General features: G+C 52.1%; 1 protein-coding gene across 2 annotated transcripts in view; it reads left to right on the top strand.

Annotated features, from left to right (window-relative positions):
* Positions 1–20,108, top strand: part of LOC119971461 (diacylglycerol O-acyltransferase 1-like) — a 423,136-nt gene that overhangs the window by 101,270 nt on the left and 301,758 nt on the right. For both annotated transcript variants that reach the window (XM_038807022.1, XM_038807020.1), the window contains one exon: positions 19,393–19,445. In XM_038807022.1, the coding sequence (XP_038662950.1) occupies positions 19,393–19,445 (53 nt within the window). The remainder of the gene's footprint in view (positions 1–19,392; positions 19,446–20,108) is intronic.

Raw genomic sequence — 20,108 nt, 5'->3', positions numbered from 1 at the left:
AAATGCATCTTTAAAATCCGTTCATGGGATTTGAGCATTGCTGGATAGGACAGCAATATTGCCCATTCCTAATTATCCTCAAGAAGGGTGTTGAACCTTGTATATACTTGTATAATACCATTGTGTTCCTCCATTGTGTTCCACTTTTAATAATTCTACCATGATTATTCCTCATATTTAAAATTCTTCACTCATTAACCGAACCTCATATTCACACATTGTGCTTTCGAGGTTGAGGTTTTTAGCTGTATTGCACTTTTGGAAAGAAGTGACATGTTTCAGTGAAGCTAATGACTTTGTAGGTACTGCTTCTGATGATAAGTCACTTGCACATCTAATCCCTTTTGGGTCGGAATCAGTATCCACATAAGAACTCATTCTTTGACCTTGGTCAATTTAGTAAGATCATAAACCATTTCCAGTACTGAATAGCCAACACAATATTATCCTGGACCATGATTCTCTGAGTACAAAAGGGCCTTTTTTTTTAACCATTGCCTCCACTAACATTGGGCGCGATGTAACTACAAAAATGAGTACGTTCTGGGCAAGCGCCTGGAACGACTCCACTATCAAATGACACTCTGGGTTTCGTTTCCAGGCCCCGAGGGGAGCCTCACCCCGGCTGCAATTTAGCGTCATTTCCTGCAGTTGTCCTTTTTAAATGGCACCCCGATCTCTCGACCCCCAACTCACCTGTTGGGAGGTTCTCGCCCCCCAAACTCCATCACGTGCCAGAAAGGCACCCCAGGACCGATACCCGGCACGGGCAAAATGCCAGCTTGGCACTACCATTTTGTGCCCTGGCTGTGCCCCAGCCAGCCTTGCCAGAGGCCGCCAATCAGCTGGGAGACCCCGCTAAGTGCCGTTTCGCCTGACCCCGTTTGTGGGGAGCAGTGCTAAACGGCTCCCGGCTGGGGTTTCCTCTGCGACGCCGATAGATGCTGGGTGCCGGTTAGATTTGGCGGCAGCTTAGGTAAGTGAACTTTTAAGCTCTTTCAACTATGCCAGTCTGCGTCTTGCTCATTGTGGGAGGGATCCAGATCATGACATCTTGCGGGATCCCTCGTCAGGCGTATCGACCGTCGGGAATCCTGCAAGATAATTCCGGTGGGACGTGGAAATTGCAGCCATTACCTCTTATGAGAATGCTCGTGGGTGCCCCCCCCCCCCCCCCCCCCAAACCACCACCACCATCACGGTGCCCCCTGTCTCAACTCTACTCCTCACATCCCTACTCCCACTGCCGCCCCACATATGCCACTCCTCAGCCACAGAACTGGCAGGATTCACACCTGCACTCTCACCATCCTCGCAGGACAAAATTGGCATGAGAAGGCCCAGCCACCCAGAGACCTGCAGGAGTTCCTCACCCTCACCCCCCATGAGGAAAGAGCCCTTAATCTGGCCAAGGAGGAGCAGGACCACACCTGTGCTGATGGTGAAGTGGGGCAGCCAAAAAAATTGAGAACCCTAAGGCCAAATAATAATTCCTTAAACCTCATGTAAGTAAACATAGCGCCTCATGTATTGCCCAGGATATACTAATGCCATATATCTTCCCTTGCAGGGCAATCAAATCAGCAGTGTAAACCATCCTTGCACCCCCTGGAAATCACAGACCTGAGCAGCTCCATGGGAGAATTCTCAGACTTCACCAAAGAGGCATCACAGCTGTCAGCTGCACCCTCCACCAGCTCAGATACTCACACCTCAGTGGGAGTAAGCACGCTTCTGGGTCTCTCACTGCTGAGCACCTTACACCTGATAACCCACAGCAGGTGGAGGCAGGGATGTCCTTGGGATCCGGCACTCAGAAGGATGCTGGAGCCCGGGACACTGCTGAGCCCCTGACCGACGACATGCCCATGGGTCCATTCGCCCCCAAGCCGATGGAACTGCAGAGTCAGTCATGAGAATCAGGCAGGGATGGCAGTATTCCTCTTCAGACTGCAAGCCCGGCTGGAGAAGTCGACTCGCCTTCTGTCTGAAGAGATGGTGCCATTAATGCAACGCGATGAGGGCAACACTGCAAGGGTGGCATCCGCAGTAGAGACCTTGGTGCAGGGCGTGCACTCGATTGCAGGCAATGTCCGCTCCATGGCTCAACTCATGAGCTCCACGGCAGAGGGCATGAGCTCCATGTGAGTGGGCTTCAACTGCATGGTGGGAATCCATGCCAGAGGCAGGGGGCTTTTGGATCTCACTCCAGCTGCCTCTCTTTCCCTGGGCACCTGAAGGGAAGTGGGAAGAGCGCAGCCTGGGGCCCTCCATCCATAGGGCCCCCGGGTGTGCACAGCCCATCTGACCACTCCCTGTGAGCGACACATCTCCATCCCCACACACCGAGGAGGACAGCACTGCAGTTCCCCTGCTGCCCAAAGGCACACCCGGACCCTCAAGGTGCAGGCCCCTCAGGGGATACCTACCAAAGTCACCTCAGACAACAGGACATGGAAGGCAGCAGACCGCCTCAACTTCAGCTGTGGATCCTGGAGATACACCTAGACCTAGTGTGAGGGTGAGGAGGAGTAAGAAACTGTAGGCACCTAGTATGCCATGGGCTGACGAAATGTAGAGAAACTGACATACTGCATCTCTAAACCCCATGATAAGCCTGTGCATTGGCAGGATGCGTTCAGCTCTCAGTCAGGAGTAAGACATATTGCTGAGGAATAGAGGATATTGCTCTGTCCTCAATGCAAGTCATCATCATTCTTTGGCAAAGTCCGACCAATGGCTTTATCACCCTGCCCAAGGGATCAGGCACTATCACGAAAACCTACTGCTGGCACCACACTAATGATGAGATTACAGTCCCCACAGTAAGAGATCTCCCCATCCCTAGTCTTGCTCATCCCAAAACCTAGATGTAATGAAGTTGTCCCGAGCTCGACGGCCCATATAAAGGGCATCTGTCACCTCCCTAACGCATTTGTGTGCAGCTGACTGGGAGATGCCACTCAGATCATTGGTGCTGCCCTGAAACGAGTCGCTCACATAGAATAATAATAATAATCTTTATTGTCACAAGTAGGCTTACAGTAACACTGCAATGAAGTTACTGTGAAGAGCCCCTAGTCGCCACATTCCGGTGCCTGTTCAGGTACACAGAGGGAGAATTTAGAATGTCCAATTCACCTAATCGCACGTCTTCTGGACTTGTGGGAAACCCACGCAGACACGGGGAGAACGTGCAGACTCTATACAGACAGTGACCCAAGAGGTTCACAGTAGCGTGACTTTAAGGGCCACGGGCAGTGGGTTTCCTCCCATTCCATGTGGTTCCAGCTTTTTCAAGACATTGGCACGGTCCACTATCCCTAAGGACAGGCCGTCTTCTCCGGCACTATCGCTCCGTCATACGTTGATAGGATGTCCAAAGTCGGAGGACCCTTTGCCGATACAGTCTCAAACAGGGCTGATCCCAATGTGATGCGCTTCCTCTACAGCTGTGGGCCCAGCCTCCCCATCCTCTGCTGGGTGCTGGTCCTGGCCAGGTGCAGTGGCACATCTCAGTCTCTGCTGCTGCTTTATCGCAAATAGTAGGAACACCAACTCGACAAGCTCCATGATTCTCCAGAATCATGCACTGAAAAGAGAATAAAATTGAAGTGAGCGTTAAAGGTTCTGGATAAAGCCCTGCCCTTCAACTCTCGACTCCTCTGGGACTTCCACCCTTGCGCTTCCCCCTTAATGAGTGTCATTCCTCTAACCCTCACACCGTCCACTCTCACACTGGCATATTCGCACACCTGTCCCTATCAACTGCAGCAGGATTACACGCCTGGACTCTAGAGAGTCGCACTGGCACATTTCTCTCGGTCATTGCCATCCTCTTTCTTATACTTGCATTAGGTGACAGGGTAATTAAGTGGATGAATGAGACCCGTGTCCTCATGGGGCACCTCAAATACGCCCACCGCCATGATCTCGTAACAGGAGTGAGAGGTTCACATCAATGTAACATCACACAGGTTACATTGGTGTGAACCCCAATGCAAGGCTCCATCTATCATCACTCACCCCCGTTGTAGGTCATGGCGGGAAGTGTCTTTGAGGACACGAGTCCCATGCATCCACTTAATTGCCCTGTCATCTAATGCAAGGAGTCAATGAAGGGTAAATAGCATATCAAGCAAATGACTGGCTCCTGTGATAGGCGAGGAACAGCTGATTAGAGTGAAGGCGACAATTATCATATCAAACACACATATCTAAAGGGCACCCTCATTCTCCCATTTCACAGCCCTAAACACTAATTCCTGAGAGACAAACATCCCAGAGAAGTGGAATTGAAATTTACTACATAGAACATACAGTGCAGAAGGAGGCCATTCGGCCCATTGAGTTCGCACCGAGCCACTTAAGCCCTCACTTCCACCCTATCCCTGCAACCTAATAACCCCCCAAACCTTTTTGGACACGAAGGGCAATTTAGCATGGCCAATCCACCTAACCTACACGTCTTTGGACTGTGGGAGGAAACCGGAGCACCCGGAGGAAACCCAAGCAAACACTGGGAGAACGTGCAGACTCCGCACAGACAGTGACCCAGCAGGGAATCAAACCTGGGACCCTGGTGCTGTGAAGCTACAGTGCTAGCCACTTGTGCTACCGTGCTGCCCTGGCTTTAATAGAGCTTAACCCCATGATCCTCATAGTGTTGCCTGAGTGTGGGGTTCTGCTCAATTTTCAGTTGTGCCTCCAAAAGTTAGAGGGTCTTCACTTCACATGAGACTGGATGCATTGCATTCCTTAGAACCCCACACTGCCCTTTCAGCCTGGTCTTTCATGGGACCCCACCCAAGAAAATCAGTCACCCCCTTTACTAACCCTCTGTATTCACTTCCTCCCACCCACTTTCCAGCTCCCACTAGGGACGGGCACTTTCTCAGCAGTGATTTGAGCACAAACACAATAAAGAGCACACAGGAAGTGATGCAAGAATGCCAGCCTCCAGACTGCCTTAAAGCAAGGGACGCCCCAAAGTGAATGGAAGATAAGGCTTGCTAGCGACCCCTCCCAGTGACTGACACCAGCTCCTGCCCGGAGTTGAACTTATCTTGTGTCCCCCACATCCTCTGCGGTGCGCTCTGAGCAGTTAAGACCCTGGAGAATTATGGCTGCCTGAACGCTCACTTTTGATATTTCCCTTGGAGGTGAGGCCAACAGGTTTATGCTTTTATACATCTATTGTAAGTGACGTCGGCACCCGCAGAATATTCCGTGTTGGCTTCCGGTGGTTGGTGGTGGTGGGGGAGTTCTGGAGAAAGTGCTCACTAATGACATGCTATAGGGGGTTTCAAACTCAGGGTTACGACCATCGGGTGGGTTGCGTGCAGTTTTCGGGAGGGCCTCGGCGCTCGGTTGTGCCGTTCACAATCGCGGGAGGAACGCCCAACTGCTGCGACCAGCCTTCAAAAAGGCCGGCCGGAGCAGACCTTTGAGATTGACGACCATCCCGCGCATGCGTGCGGGATGAAGCAGAGCACAGGCCCAGAGCCCAGCGGGGTGGACTGCCTCCCACTGACATCAGCACGCTGTCCAGGGCCATTTGTTTTTTCAGAAAACGAGGGAGCCCTCCCACCAAGGGGTGCGGCAGATAGCAGGTCACATCATGTGATCTAGGCGCGAGAGAGATTCCTCAATTTTGCAGCTGCCATCAGTGCTGGTGAGAACTCCTGCATTTTGGTGAACAACTCATGAAGAAGAAGCTGAAAACAGGAGCAAAGCAGCATAAAGAAGATTATTTGAGGTATGGGTTATTTATTGTTCCACAACAAATCAGGATTCAAAGTTCATGTGTGCTATATGTAGGGAAACACTGGCAAATGAAGTTTAAAATCCTCAAAACTTTAGATATTTGAAGATTAAACATGGCGAGTTTGAGGACAAATCTCTTTCGTTTTTTCAACGGATCCTATGAGGCCTTAAATGATCAGTGGAAGTAATTATCAGAAATGTAGCATTGAATAACAAAGTATCATGAGTATCAAGCAGGCTCATCTGTCATTAAAAGTAAGTGAAAATGGTGGGTCGCAAGGGTCGGCCAGCGTGGGTCATTAAGGTTGGTCGGTGTGGGTCCCGAAGGATGGCCGGTTGGCAGAAATGAGTCCCAGCCAAAAAGGTATGAATAACACTGTGCTACTGTATTAAAATTGGGATCAAACAGCATGATTCGCACTGCTCCACTAGCGAGGGGAGGTGGTGGTGGGGGGGAGGGGTTGATAATTGCGAAATCCAATCACGCCGGAGAGAATCAAGTTGTTCGATATTTTCCAGATTTTCAGGCTCAAAATTGCCCCCAATGTGTGCACTGCCATGCAATGAATCCCATATTGAGTCATGTGCTGTTCCCTTATACAAGGACCAGACAAAGTATAGCTGCGCAGCTGTTCAGGAACAACATAAGATCATCTCAGATAAAGAAAAAACTTCATCAATATAAGCACTCATCCCTGACATCACACACATACCCCTCTTGCAAACATTTATAGTTTTCCCGATTTATCCTTGCCTCCCTAGTTCAGCACCATTCATGCGGAGAGTAGGAACTAAGCGTGAAATTCTGTTGATCTTTAAATGTAGCGATAAGAACTGTCTTGTTAGAATACTGTTGTAAAACCGTTGTCCGTTCTGTGGTTCCTTTGACTTCTTGTCCTGCTGCCTGCCATTAATCTACAGTCATCTGGTTAGCTGCTGCCCATTGGGATTTCTAATTAAACTACAGACTTTAGGAAAACCTGAAACATCCCTGGTCTGATGGACTTGCCCAGGACTTCCCTTTTAGGTTCTCTGGCAGAGCCTGTGATGTCAGTTTGATAGACTTGGCAAGCAGCCAATCAGTGTGGCTGCAATTCTGAACTGTCTCCTGTTGTTGTTTGTGATTGGTGGAGCCATTCAGAATGATCCAGAGAAAGGCAGGCCATTTGGAGAGCTTCATTTTGTCCTCAGTTCTGAAAAGAGGTTCAGTCTGGAGTAGCTATAAGGCAATCTTTCAGTGCACTCTCTCTCTGTCAGGCAATTTTAAAAGCTAGTCAGGTATGTGAAGGCACTCCTGTTTAAAAGACAGACGATAGCCAGAACTGTAAAGGGAAACTTCTGGAATGGAAAAACTGCAAGCAGTTTCTCTACCAGGCCTGTGAGTCTTTAATCCTCTGTCTGAATGGCTGGGAAGAACTCAGTTTGTGAACACTCTTTATAATACAGTTGTAGGAGGATAGGACTTCTGGTGGGTTAGGAGAGCGGTCGTGGGCAACGTAGTTCCAACAGTCACGTCCCATTCCCGGGGGAGAGACACAAAAAAAAGCGCAAATCGGCCAGACTGCCCCCCCCCCCCCCCCCCCCCCATGCACGGCAGGATAAAACGCGGGTACTGAGCCAGCGACGGGGATTGAGCCAGCGGCAGGGTTCAACCCCTGCCCCCCCGCACGGCAGGAGAACGCGGGGACCAAGCCAGTGGCGGAGACCAACGACGACCCCGCCCCCCCGGTGGCAATCACGAGGCAGGTGGCGGAACAAAGGAGGAAACCTGGCCCAGCCAGAAGCCTCTCTTTCTCTCGACCCTCCTGACCCGGCATGTGGGTGAGTGAGAGAAAAAAGAACTTCCGCAAAAACATTTTGAAGAGGAAACTTGTAAACAGAATTTTTTTTTTTTTTTTGAAAAAGGGGTTTAAGAGGGAAAAGAAAAAGTGTTAAAGGAGAGAAGGGAAGGGGAAAAGAAAAGGGGGAGAAAAGAAAAGGGAAAAGGGGGGAGAAAAAAAGGGGAAGAAAAATGCCAGAAGGTAGCCAAAGCAGAGGGAGAAAGGGCACCAGAAGCAGAAGGGACAATGGAGAGAGCCCATTCAGACGAGCTAACCGGCATACGAAGCGGCGCAACGGAAGGCCCGCCGCAACAAGAAGAACTGGACAGACAGGAGCTTTTTCCCCTTGGGCCAGGAGGGAACTGAACTGGAAGACATCCTATGATGAGGCGCTGAGGGAACATCAGCAGGAAAACAAGGCAGAGGCTAGGGCAAACATGGAGGCCGTGGTGCAGGCAGCAATGGCCAAGGCCCTGGCGGAGGTGCAGCTCGCCCTGGGCAGAGCAGAGGAGAGACTGGAAGCCCAAGAGCAGAATCTGGAAACCCAAGAGGCGACCATTAAGGAGCTGGAAAAAGCTGCGACTGACATGAGTGACTGGATCACGGCCCTGGAGAAGGAGGTGGCGAGTTAGTCACAACACAGGGGAGCCTGAAGTGCAGAGTGGACTATCAGGAGAACCGCTCGAGAAGATAAAATGTAAGAATAGTGGGCCTTCCAGAGGGGATCAAGGGTAGGAACCCCACGGAATACATGGCTGAGATGCTGGGTAACTTAGTGGGGAGGAAAACCTTCTCCAAGCCAACAGAAATTGACAGAGCACACCGGTCGCTGCGCCCGAAGTCCAAGGCAGGGGATCTTCCGAGGGCAGTTATAGCTAAACTGCATCGGTATCAAGACAGGGATACAATCCTGCACTGGGCCAGGCAAAACAGAACCTGCAAATGGGAAGGGCACTTCATTAGAGTCTACGAGGATATTGGGGCAGACCGAGCCAGGAGACGGGCCAAATTCAATAGAGCGAAAGCAGCTCTTCATAAGAGCAAAGTGCATTGTGGTATGCAAAGCTGCACCTCCGCCAGGGCCTTGGCCATTGCTGCCTGCACCACGGCCTCCATGTTTGCCCTAGCCTCTGCCTTGTTTTCCTGCTGATGTTCCCTCAGCGCCTCATCATAGGATGCCTTCCAGTTAGGGGACTTAACAGGCCAGTGAAGAGATCCAGCGTCTTCGCCCACCTGAAAAGTATGAAAGCCAATATAGTCTAACTCCAAGAGATGCACCTGAGGGAGAAGGACTGACTGCGGTACGTCAGGGTCAGCAGTGTCCTAGACGGGGTGCCGGTTTACCTGGTAAACGTGTACATGCCCAACTGGGACAACGCGGAATTCATAAAGAAGACCATGGCAGGAATGCCCGACACACCAACTGATTATTGGGGGGAAGGGTGGGGTTACGAACAACCGGAACGCGGAAGTTTCAGCTTCCACATTCTGGGAGGCACTGAATGCTGTGTTTAGGGGAGAAATTATAGCCTTTATGGTACGCAGAGATATCAAAGCGGGGGCAGCTAGGCACTGATCGCTTCCATACTGGAGGTCGACAGAAGATACTCCGAGGCGCTGACCGTAGAGCTTCTGGTGGAGAAGAAAAGCTACAAATGGACTTTAACCTGTTATTCACCAGTAAGGCAGTGCACCAGCTCCGCAAGACATGTGGACCTTTTATGAGTGCGGAGAGAAGGCAAGCCACCTGCTGGCTCACCAGCTGAGAAAGCAGGCAGTCATAAGGGAAATAGCACAGGTGAAGGATAGCAGTGGAGCAGTGCCTGAGAGTGGCAATCTTCGGGGTATCGGACCAGCCAGAACTTCCTATGGGGAAAAGGGCTGACGCACTTGCCTTTGCCACACTCATCCCCACCACCTAGGACATTGCCTCGAAGAAGGAGTACCCAACTAGTCTGGGGCAAGACCAGAACATGTGGGCGTGGTAGGCGAAGTCTCTTAGGCACTGTTTGAAAATGTCCTCCACTACCCAGGAAGAACCTGTTCCTTTGGGTTCTGGTTAAGTGGACTCTGTGTTCCACTTTCAGCTGCATTAGGTTTAGCTTTGCAAATGTGGAGTTGACCCTGTACAGTGCTTCGCTCCAGAGTCTCCATCCTATCTCAAACCCTGGGTCTCCCTCCCAGTTTTCCCTTGTCTCGTCCAGTGGTGTGTGTCCCCTTTCCAGTAATCGTCCATACAGGTCGTCACAGTTCCCCCTCCCTAAGATCTCTGCGTCCAGTAGATCCTCTAACAGTGATTATTGTGGTGGCCATGGGTATCTCTTTGTTTCCCTACGTAAGAAATTTTTGACCTGCATGTATCTTAGCTTGTTTCCCCCTGTCAGCTGTAACTTCTCTGTTAGTTCCTCTAGTGTTATCAGTCTGCTGTCTGCGTAGAAGTCCCTAACTGTCAACGTCCCCCAGTCCTGTCAAAACCTTTTGAAGATGGCGTCCATTATGGCTGGCGCGAACCTGTGGTTGTTGCAGATTAGGGCCTTAATGGTCATTTCGGTTAATCCACGACTGAAGTGTGGCTATCAGCACTGGGCTCGTTGAGTTTTTGTTCGGTGGGGATGGGAGTGCTGCCATGGCCAGGGCTCAGAGGGAGGTCCCCGTGCAGGAACCCTCGTCCATTCTCACTCACCTGGTTTCTGGTTCCTTTATCCACCCCTTTACCTTTTCTGCAGTTGCTGCCCAGTGGTAATATTGCAAGTTTGGGAGGGCTTACCCCCCCCCCCCCCCCCCCCCCCCCCCCCCCCCCCCCCCCAATGGTTCTCATTCTCTGCAGGACCTTTTTGGAGATCCTAGAGTTTTTCTTGGGTGGTGCAGATCGGTATGGATCTGAACAGGAAGAGGAACCTGGGCAGTACGTTCATCTTGATCGTCTGCACTCTCCCTGCTAGAGTGAGTGGGAGCGTTTCCCACTTCTGCAGATCCATTTTAACTTCCTCCACCAGGCTGATCAGATTCCATTGGTGGATTTGTGTCCAGTCCTGGGCGATTTGGATCCTCAGGTAGTAAAATTTGTGTCGGGTCTGTTTAAATGGCAGTCACTCCAACTCTGCCCCTCCCCCTTGTGGGTTCACCAGGAAGATCTCGCTTTTGCTCAGGCTGAGTTTGTTGCATGAGAAGGCGGCAAACCCTTTCAAGAGTGCCATGATTCCCTCCATACTGCTTGCTTGTCTAAGATGTAGAGGGGCAGGGCATCCGCATAGAGCGAGACTCTATGCTCTCAGTCTCCCCTCCGGATCCCCTTCCAATTGTTTGCCACCCTGAACGCAATTGTTAGTGGTCCGATCGCTAAGGTGTACAGTAGCGGGGGCAATAGGCATCCCTGCCTTGTGCCTCTGTGCAACTGGAAGTGCTTTTTGTCTGTACGCTCACCATGTGAGAGCTGTACAGGAGTTTTGCCCAGGTGGTGAACCCTGCTCCAAGCCTGAACTGCTCCGGTACCCTTTGAGGTAGTTCTATTCGACTCTGTAGAAGGCCTTTCTGCATCCAGGGAGATGGGCACCCCTTCCTCTTCCTGGATGGGGTCCTTATCAAGTTCAGCAGGCGCCTGATGTTCAATGCTAGCTGTCTGCTTTTGACAAATCCCGTTTGGTCTTCTGCTACGACCTCTGGTACACAGTCCTCCGGTCTTCTGGCTAGGATCTTGGCCAGTATTTTCATGTCCACGTTTAGCAGCGAAATGGGTCTGTAGGACCCTCATTCTGTTGGGTTTTTGTCTTTTTTGGGTATCTGTGAAATTGGAGGCTCATGCTAGCATCTCCCGTAAGTGCGGAGCAGTGCTGTTGCAATTTCTTTGTAAAAGTCTGCCGGGAATCCGTGTGGTCCCGGCACATTCCCCACCTGCATGGAGTTAATGTTCTCCATGATTTCTCCCAGTTGTAATGGTGCTTCCAGCACCCGTTTTCTATCCTCCCCCACGACTGGCATGTCCAGTCCATTGATGAACTGTTTAATCCCCAAGACCCCTGTAGGAGGCTCAGAGGTGTACAGCCCCCAGTAGAAGATCCCTAATGCCTCGTTGACCTTTTCCGGTTCTGCTACTAGTTTGTCTATGTTGCCTCTAATCTGAGCTACGTCCCTCATGGCTGCCTGCTTTCTCAGCTGATGAGCCAGTAGGTTGTTGACTTTGTCTCTGTCTTCGTACAGGGTCCCCCGTGCCTGGTGGGATGAGCGCACTGCTTTCCTCATGGAGAGCAAGTCAAAGTCCATTTGCAGCTTTTTCCTCCGCCAGGAGCTCTACGGTCGGGACCTCGAAGTATTGCCAGTCTACCTCCAAAATGGAGTTGACTAGTTGTTGCCTCGCCACCCTCTCTTCCCTGTCACTACGTACCTTGTAGGCAATAATTTCACGCCTGATCACAGCTTTCAGCACCTCCCATAATGTGGAGGGTGAGACCGCCACATTCTGGTTATTAGTAATATACTCGTCCAAGGTCTGTGATTTTTTTTCTCGCAGAAAGCCTTATCGGCCAGGAGGGCCGTGTCTTACCTCCATGGGGGTTGTTGGGCACAGCCCTTCTTCAACCTCACATCCACGTAATGTGGAGCGTGGTCAGAGATTACAATCATGGAGTATTCCGCTCTTACTAGCCCTGGAAGCACCTATTTCCCCACGACAAAGAAGTTGATCCATGTATATATCCATTGTGTACCTGGGAGAAGAAGGAGAACTCCCCCTCCCCCCCCCCCCCCACCCAATGATAAGCCAGTCCGTGTCAATGTCAGGGATTTCCAACATGATCTTTTCTATAAATTTCATGTCGTCTCAGTTGGGCGCGTACACATTCACCAGGACTACTAATGCCCTGTCCAGGTCACTGCTGACCATGATCTAGAGTCCCTCTGGGTCCATAACCGTCCTTGTCACAGTAAACATCATCCTCTTAAACAGCAGTATGGCAACCCCCCGGGCCCTTGTCCCGTAGCAGGAATGGTAGGGCTGTCCCACCAGCCCTTCCTTACTTGCAGTCGGCCCTTCTCCCTCAGTTGCGTCACTTCGAGGAAGATTATGTCGGCTTTCATACTTTTCAGAGGTGGGTCAAGACTCCGGACCTTTTCACTGGGCCATTAAGACCCCTGACATCCCAGGTGACTTCTGATAGGAGTTTCTTGTTGTGTGTGTGTCCGCCATGTCCTCCCAGTTCCTGCGGGACCAACCATACTTGCCTGGTGGGCTCGCCCCTGCACTCCGGGGTTTCCCTTTGTTTAGGGGTCATCCAAAATGGCCAGGGTCACCGTTCTCCCCATGAGGCCGGGTCCCTGCCCACGGGGTTTCCCTTTATCCAGGGACCACCCAACATGGCCACCAATTGTGTGTACTGATGCACAATCAATGGACACAAAACGTAGATAAAGTCCGAACGATAGGCTTTAATACACAAGAAGTGGACCCAGCAGCAGACGTACAGAAGAATGGCAGACTGCCGGGGAACACAGGTTCTTATACCTCGCCTCATAGGCGGAGCTACCTACCTCTCAGCCAATCGGCTGTGATGGCTGCCCACTGGCCCGCAATTATGTACAAAATACAGAACAAAACTATGTACAGTATGGAAAAATGGGGGGGTGGGGGGAGAAAAAAATGGAGAACAGACAAAAAAAACAAGACTCCATCAGCAGATCACATGGACTCGATCAGCCGATTGGGTGCCTTGGATGTCCTGTTTGACCTGCGTAGCTGTGCCGGCGACGTTGGAGCGGTGGTCGTCCATGACTCCGGGAGCGATGATCCTGTTCTTGCGTCCGTACCCCTAGTCCGAGCTAGCGGGGGCCAGGCCGGGGGAGGATCGTCCTGTCCGCTGGGCCGCATGTGTGTAGGTGTCAGTGGGCCTGGGAGGGGGCGCCTGATGGGGGCAGTTGGGGTTGGGGGGGGGGGTTGGGGGGTGCTAGCGCCGGGGGGGGGGTGGCCGGGATGGGGTGGGTGCCAGGTCCCGAAGGGAGACCGTGTCCTGTCGGCCGTCGGGATACTCCAAATACACGTATTGTGGGTTTGCGTGGAGTAGCTGGACTCTTTTGACCAACGGGTCCGACTTGTGCACCCGCACGTGCTTCCGGAGCAGGATGGGCCCGGGGGGCAGCCAGCCAGGTCGGGAGCTGGGTCCCTGAGGAAGACTTCCTGGGAAAAACAAGAAGGCGTTCGTTAGGCGTTTGGTTAGTGGAGGTACAGAGGAGTGACCGGATAGAATGGAGAGCGTCCGGGAGGACTTCTTGCCAGTGGGAGACTGGGAGATTTCTGGACCGCAGGGCCAGCAGGACGGTCTTCCAGACCGTACCGTTCTCCCTCTCGACCTGTCCGTTACCCCGGGGGTTGTAACTGGTCGTCCTGCTGGAGGCGATGCCCCTGCTGAGCAGGAATTGACGCAGCTCGTCACTCATAAAGGAGGACCCCCTATCGCTATGAATGTAAGATGGGAATTCGAACAGGGAGAAAATAGTGTGTAGGGCTTTAATGATGGTGGTTGTGGTCATGTCAGGGCAGGGGATGGCGAAGGGGAAGAGGGAGTACTTGTCAATCACGTTGAGGAAGTATGTGTTGCGGTTGTTGGAGGGAAGGGGACCTTTGAAGTCCATGCTGAGACGATCAAAGGGGCGGGAAGCCTTTATAAGATGAGCTTGTTCGGGGCGGTAGAAGTGCGGCTTGCACTCTGCGCAGATGTGGCATTCCCTGGTCACTGTCCTGACCTCCTCGATGGAGTAGGGCAGGTTGCGGGTCTTTATGAAATGGAAAAAGCGGGTGACCCCCGGGTGGCAGAGGTCCGCGTGGAGGGTTCGAAGGCGGTCCACTTGTGCGTTGGCACAGGTGCCGCAGGACAGGGCATCGGGAGGCTCGTTTAGCTTCCCAGGAAGATACAAGATGTCGTAGTTGTAGGTGGACAGTTCTATCCTCCACCACAAGATCTTGCCGTTCTTTATCTTGCCCCTCTGTGCGTTGTCGAACATGAAGGCCACTGACCGCTGGTCTGTGAGGAGGGTGAACCTCCTGCCGGCCAGATAGTGCCTCCAATGTCGCACAGCTTCAACTATGATCTGTGCTTCCTTCTCGACCGAGGAGTGGTGGATTTCGGAAGCGTGGAGGGTACAGGAGGAGAAGGCCACGGGTCTGCCCGCTTGATTGAGGGTGGCTGCCAGAGCTACATCGGACGCGTCGCTCTCGACTTGGAAGGGGAGGGACTCGTCGATAGCTCGCATCGTAGCCTTTCCAATGTCTACTTTGATGCAGCTAAAGGCCTGGCGGGCCTCCATCGACAGGGGAAAAGTGGCTGATTGGATGAGGGGACGGGCTTTGTCGGCGTAATTGGGGACTCACTGGGCGTAATATGAAAAGAAGCCCAAACAGCGCTTGAGGGCTTTGAGGGAGTGGGGGAGGGGAAGCTCCATCAGGGGGCGCATGCGTTCAGGGTCGGGGCCTATCACTCCGTTACGCACTACGTAGCCGAGGATGGCTAGATGGTCGTTGCTAAACACGCATTTGTCCTTGTTATAGGTCAGATTAAGGAGTTTTGCGGTTCGGAGGAATTTTCAGAGGTTGGTGTCGTGGTCCTGCTGGTCGTGGCCGCAGATGGTGATATTATCGAGATACGGGAAGGTTGCCCGTAAACCGTATTGGTCGACCATTCGTTCCATCTCACGTTGGAAGACCGAGACCCCGTTTGTGACACCAAAGGGAACCCTTAAAAGTGGTAGAGTCACCCATACGCTTCAAACGCAGCGTACTTTCGGTCACTCGCGCGGATGGGGAGCTGATGGTAGGCGGACTTGAGGTCCACCGTGGAGAAGACCTTGTACTGCGCGATCCTGTTGACCAGGTCGGAGATACGTGGGAGAGGGTACGCGTCCAGCTGCGTAAACCTGTTGATGGTCTGACTGTAGCCTATGACCATCCTATTTTTCTCCCCGGTCTTTACCACCAGCACTTGTGCTCGCCAGGGACTGTTGCTAGCCTCAATGACCCCTTCCTTCAGAAGCTGTTGGACTTCGAACCTGATGAAGGTCCGGTCCTGGGCACTGTACCATCTGCTCCTGGTGGCGACGGGTTTGCAATCCGGGGTGAGGTTTGCAAACAAGGACGGGGGATTGACCTTGAGGGACGCAAGGCTGCAGACAGTAAGGGGGGGGGGGGGCGCATAGGGCCGCCGAATTTGAATGTTAAGCTCTGAAGGTTGCACTGGAAATCTAACCCCAGGAGTGCTGCCGCGCAGAGGTGGGGAAGGACGAAGAGCTTGTAATTTTTAAACTCCCTCCCCTGCACCGTGAGGTCCGCTATGCAGCATCCTGTGATCTGGACCGAGTGCGAACCGGAGGCCAGAGCGATTTTTTGTTTGACTGGGTAAACAGGAAGAGCGCAGCGTCTTACCGTAGCGGGGTGGACAAAACTCTCTGTGCTCCCGGAGTCCAGCAGGCAGCTTGTCTTGTGACCGTTGAGAAGGATCTTCCTGGTTGCCGTGGATAGAGTGCGAGGCCGCGACTGGTCCAATGTGACTGAGGCGAGTCGTGGCAGAAACTCCGAGTCATCATCCGGCAGAGAGTAGTCGCCTGCGGGGTCCACGATGCCGATCCAAGATGGCGGCGCCCGTCGGCCCCACGTGGTGGGGGGTGGACAAAATGGCGCCCCCGGGATCGCACGTGGTGTCGGGGGCCCAGAATGGTGGCGCCCGAGGATCACACATGGGGGGTGGGGGCAGCGAGGTCCGCGGGCCGCACGGGGCTCCTGAGGAGAGCGGGGGGGAGGACCTGCGGTCGCTGCTCGGGACTGCAGCGACCGCTTTTGATTGACAGACGGCCGCAAAGTGGCCATTCTTGCCGCAGCCTTTACAGGTTGCGGAGCGGGCCGGGCAGCGCTGGCGGGGTGCTTTGCCTGGCCACAAAAATAGCAGCAGGGCCCCGTGGGTTTAGCGGGGCACCCTGCGGCGCAGGCCTGGGGGTGTCCGAATCCGCAGGGGTGAGGGAGGTCGCGTTCCACGCTGCCCAGGGGGCCGCCGCGCAGTCGGGGGCGTACGTGCGGACGTAACAATTAGCGATGTCTAGGGAGGAGGCGAGGGCCCGTGCCACCGTGACGCTTAAGGTCTCTCTCTCTAAAGGTCTTTGGCGGATCTGCGAGGACTGCATACCTGCAACGAAAGCGTCTCTGATCAAAAGTTCGGTATGCTCGGCAGCAGAAACCTGTGGGCAGCCGCAGTTCCTCCCCAGCACGAGGAGGGGCTGGTAAAATTCGTCCAGAGACTCACCAGGAAGTTGCTGCCTCGTGGCCAGTAAGTGCCGAGCGTAGACTTGATTCACCGTCCGTATGAAATGTCCTTTAAGTAAGTCCATGGCCACGTCGTAGTCTGTCGTGTCCTCTATGAGCGTGTACACGGCAGTGCCGACGCACGAGTCGAGGATGTGCAATTTCTGTTCCCTCGTCGAGACGTTTTTGGCTGTACTCAAGTAGGTATTGAAGCAAGTGCTTAAATGCTGCTGCTGCATTTGCTGTCCGGGGAGGCTGGTACAGGAACAGGCGCCGGAATGTGGCGACTAGGAGCTTTTCACAGTAACTTCATTGAAGCCTACTCGTGACAACAAGCGATTTTCATTTAATTTCATTTTTTTCATTATCTACGTTTCTACGTAACGTAATGTATCTACATAAAGTCAGAACGATAGGCTTTAATACACAAGAAGTGGACCCGGCAGCAGACGTACAGAAGAATGGCAGACTGCCGGGGAACACAGGTTCTTATAGCCCGCCTCATAGGCGGAGCTACCTACCTCTCAGCCAATCGGCTGAGAGGCACATGACATACCTGGGCCAGTGGGCAGCGAGTCCTCTGCACCAATGGCAGCTCACACTTCCTGGTACCGTAATACCCCTAGTCATACTACCACATGTACGTTACATGGGTGAGCCCCTCGACTCCGGGGTTTCCCTTTGTTTAGGGACCCTCGAAAGTGGTTGATTACGGAGCCTTTGTGTTCCAAGTCGCCACGTGGGCTCTGTTGTAGCCAGCCTAATGCCCTTATTATCCTTGTCCCTATGTTTTCCATATGGTACTTTCTTTCTCACCCCTCCACCCCTCCCATTCTCCTCCCATCCTCCTCGCACCCCCATTCTATTGCTTCCCCTCCTCCCGCAAGTTCCCTTCCCCCCCATTTTTTCCCCTGGTTGGCCTCCCCCCGTTACTGATGCATACCCCTCCTCCCCTTTGCCAGGCACTCGCTCTGTTGCGGTAGATGTGCCACGGCTCTTCTCTCGGTCATGCTTCGTACGCTAGCTGTTCAACTAGTGTGGTGGCCCCCGTCCCGGGTCGGTTATGCATCCACCCATCGCCCGCTATCTGTTCTCCCAACTGCCGTTCTCCTCACCCTTCCCTGCACTCTGTTGCCCTCACCAATTCCTTCTTCTGCTGCAAATCCGGTCTTCAGAACGAGGTAATGCAGTCCTGTGCAAAGTGTCCTTCAAGTTGGTTAAATAAATTAATAAAGTCTCTTCGGGTGTTCTTTTCACTGCCGTTTCTCCAGCCCGTTCTCACGGAAAAATTTGTCCACATCCACAGGGGCCGTGAAGAAGTGCTCCCTACCTTGGAATGTGACCCAGAGTTTGGCAGGGTACAGCATTCCAAATGTTACGCCGTTTTTGTACTGCGCTGCCTTTGCCTTGTTGAACTCTGCCTGGCGCTTGGCCAGGTGAGCCCTAATGTCCTGGTAGATCTTGATCTGGTGACCTTCCTAGTTGCAGTTTTTCCTCTGCCTTGCCCAGCGCAGGATTCTTTCCCGGTCTTGATACCGGTGCATTTTGGCGATTATCACTCTCGGCTGCCTTCCAGCCTTGACTCTTGGGTGAAGCGACCGGTGGGCTCTGCCTATTCCTGGTGGGTTGGGGAAGCTATACCTTTCTACCAGATTGCCCAGCATTTGGGCCACATCGTCCATGGGGCCCCTGCCTTCGATACCTTCCGGTCCACCCACTATCCTCAGGTTTAGGTGCCTTGACTGGTTTCTACTGACCTTTTATCTTTCCACTCAGACTGCCTTGCGTCGCGACCAACCTTGTTGTTTCCTTTTCCAGGGTGGCTATCCGGTCACTCTGGTCTGTTGAGGCCGTTTCTAGCTTCTTTATGGTGCTCTCCTGGGCCTCCAGTCGCCTCTCCGCCAAATGTCCAGGGTCACCGCCAGAGCTCCTGCGGCCGCCACCCTGACCACAGCATGCACATTGGTCTTCATCTCCTCTCTATGTTCTCTCGGTTCCCTTGTGAGGAACATCCTCCAACACCTTCTGGTGGTGGTGCTGGTGGGGAGGGTGGTGGGCCTCCTCATGCAGCGGGCCGTTGTTCTCATTCTGGCGTGGCCCGAGCTTCGTCACTTCCTGCATCTGCCAGCTCAGCCACTTGCTTCTCCTGGCTTTTCCTATTTTTCATCTCTTTACGGCCTCTTGAGTTGCTGTTGCTTGGCATCTTCATTCGTGTTTTGTTGGCTAGGGTGCGGTGATACTTTTTTCCCTGTAATAGCGGGCTATTTCGAGTAAAAGAGCCTAGTTTCGGATTCGTAGGAGGAGAGCCACCTGATGTGTGACTACTCAGCACATCCCTGTTACCAGAAGTCCCGTAACAACTATTAAGCAAGACGAGAAATGTACCATTTAATCTTCAGAATGAATTTATGAACAACTCCATTTAGTGAATGAATGCTTGTGTCGGGCAGTCTTTTACGTTAGAGAACAGTTTTTTTAATAGTATATCTCTTAAATCAAATCATTAATCTGACCATTTTTTCTCTCTTTCAGTGTCAAATGTATATATCTTTGTTGCTCTTCATATAGAAAGATCGCTCTCAGCAGTAAGTGTATTTCTATTACTAAAATTGAGATTTGTAAAAATGTTGTTTTACAGAACGAGATGCAAGGAAGTGAATTTTAGTCTTTTAGCTAACCAATATTGAGTAACAAATAAAGGTTCTTGCACCTATTATTTTGTAGAGAGTGCCATTGATGGGCCTGCTCCTATTATGTAATTTTACAGCACAGAAGGAGGCCATTCAGCCTCATCATGCCTATGCAGCTTTTTGATCCAGCTGCCCAATTTATTCCCAAATCACAACTTTTCCTCATAATCCTACAAAGTAGTCCTCTTAAAATATATGTACAGGTTTTTGAAAGCTCCTGTAGATTCTGGTTCCACTACCCTTTCAATTATTACACTGCCAGATCTTAATAACCCACTTTGTGAAAACAATTATTTTGTTTCCCCTCTTAGTTCTTTGTCAAATTAATTCAAGTCTTTGACCATTGGTTACTGACCCAAGGGATGTTTTCTTCCCGTGCTCTATCATAATTTAAATACCCTACTAGGTCTATCCTTCTCTGTGCTAAAGGGTACATTCTCATCTTCCCTAATACAGTCACTTAACTGGGGTTCCTCATTTTGGTGTCATCCTGTAAACCCCCTCTGTTCCCATTCCAAGGTTTTGACATCCTTCCTAAAGTGTGGTGCCCAACATTGT

Source organism: Scyliorhinus canicula, chromosome 9 (genome assembly GCF_902713615.1).
Source record: "Scyliorhinus canicula chromosome 9, sScyCan1.1, whole genome shotgun sequence".
Lineage (NCBI taxonomy): Eukaryota > Metazoa > Chordata > Chondrichthyes > Carcharhiniformes > Scyliorhinidae > Scyliorhinus > Scyliorhinus canicula.
Note: the sequence above shows the minus strand (reverse complement) of the source record. Positions and strands in the feature narration are given on the sequence as shown.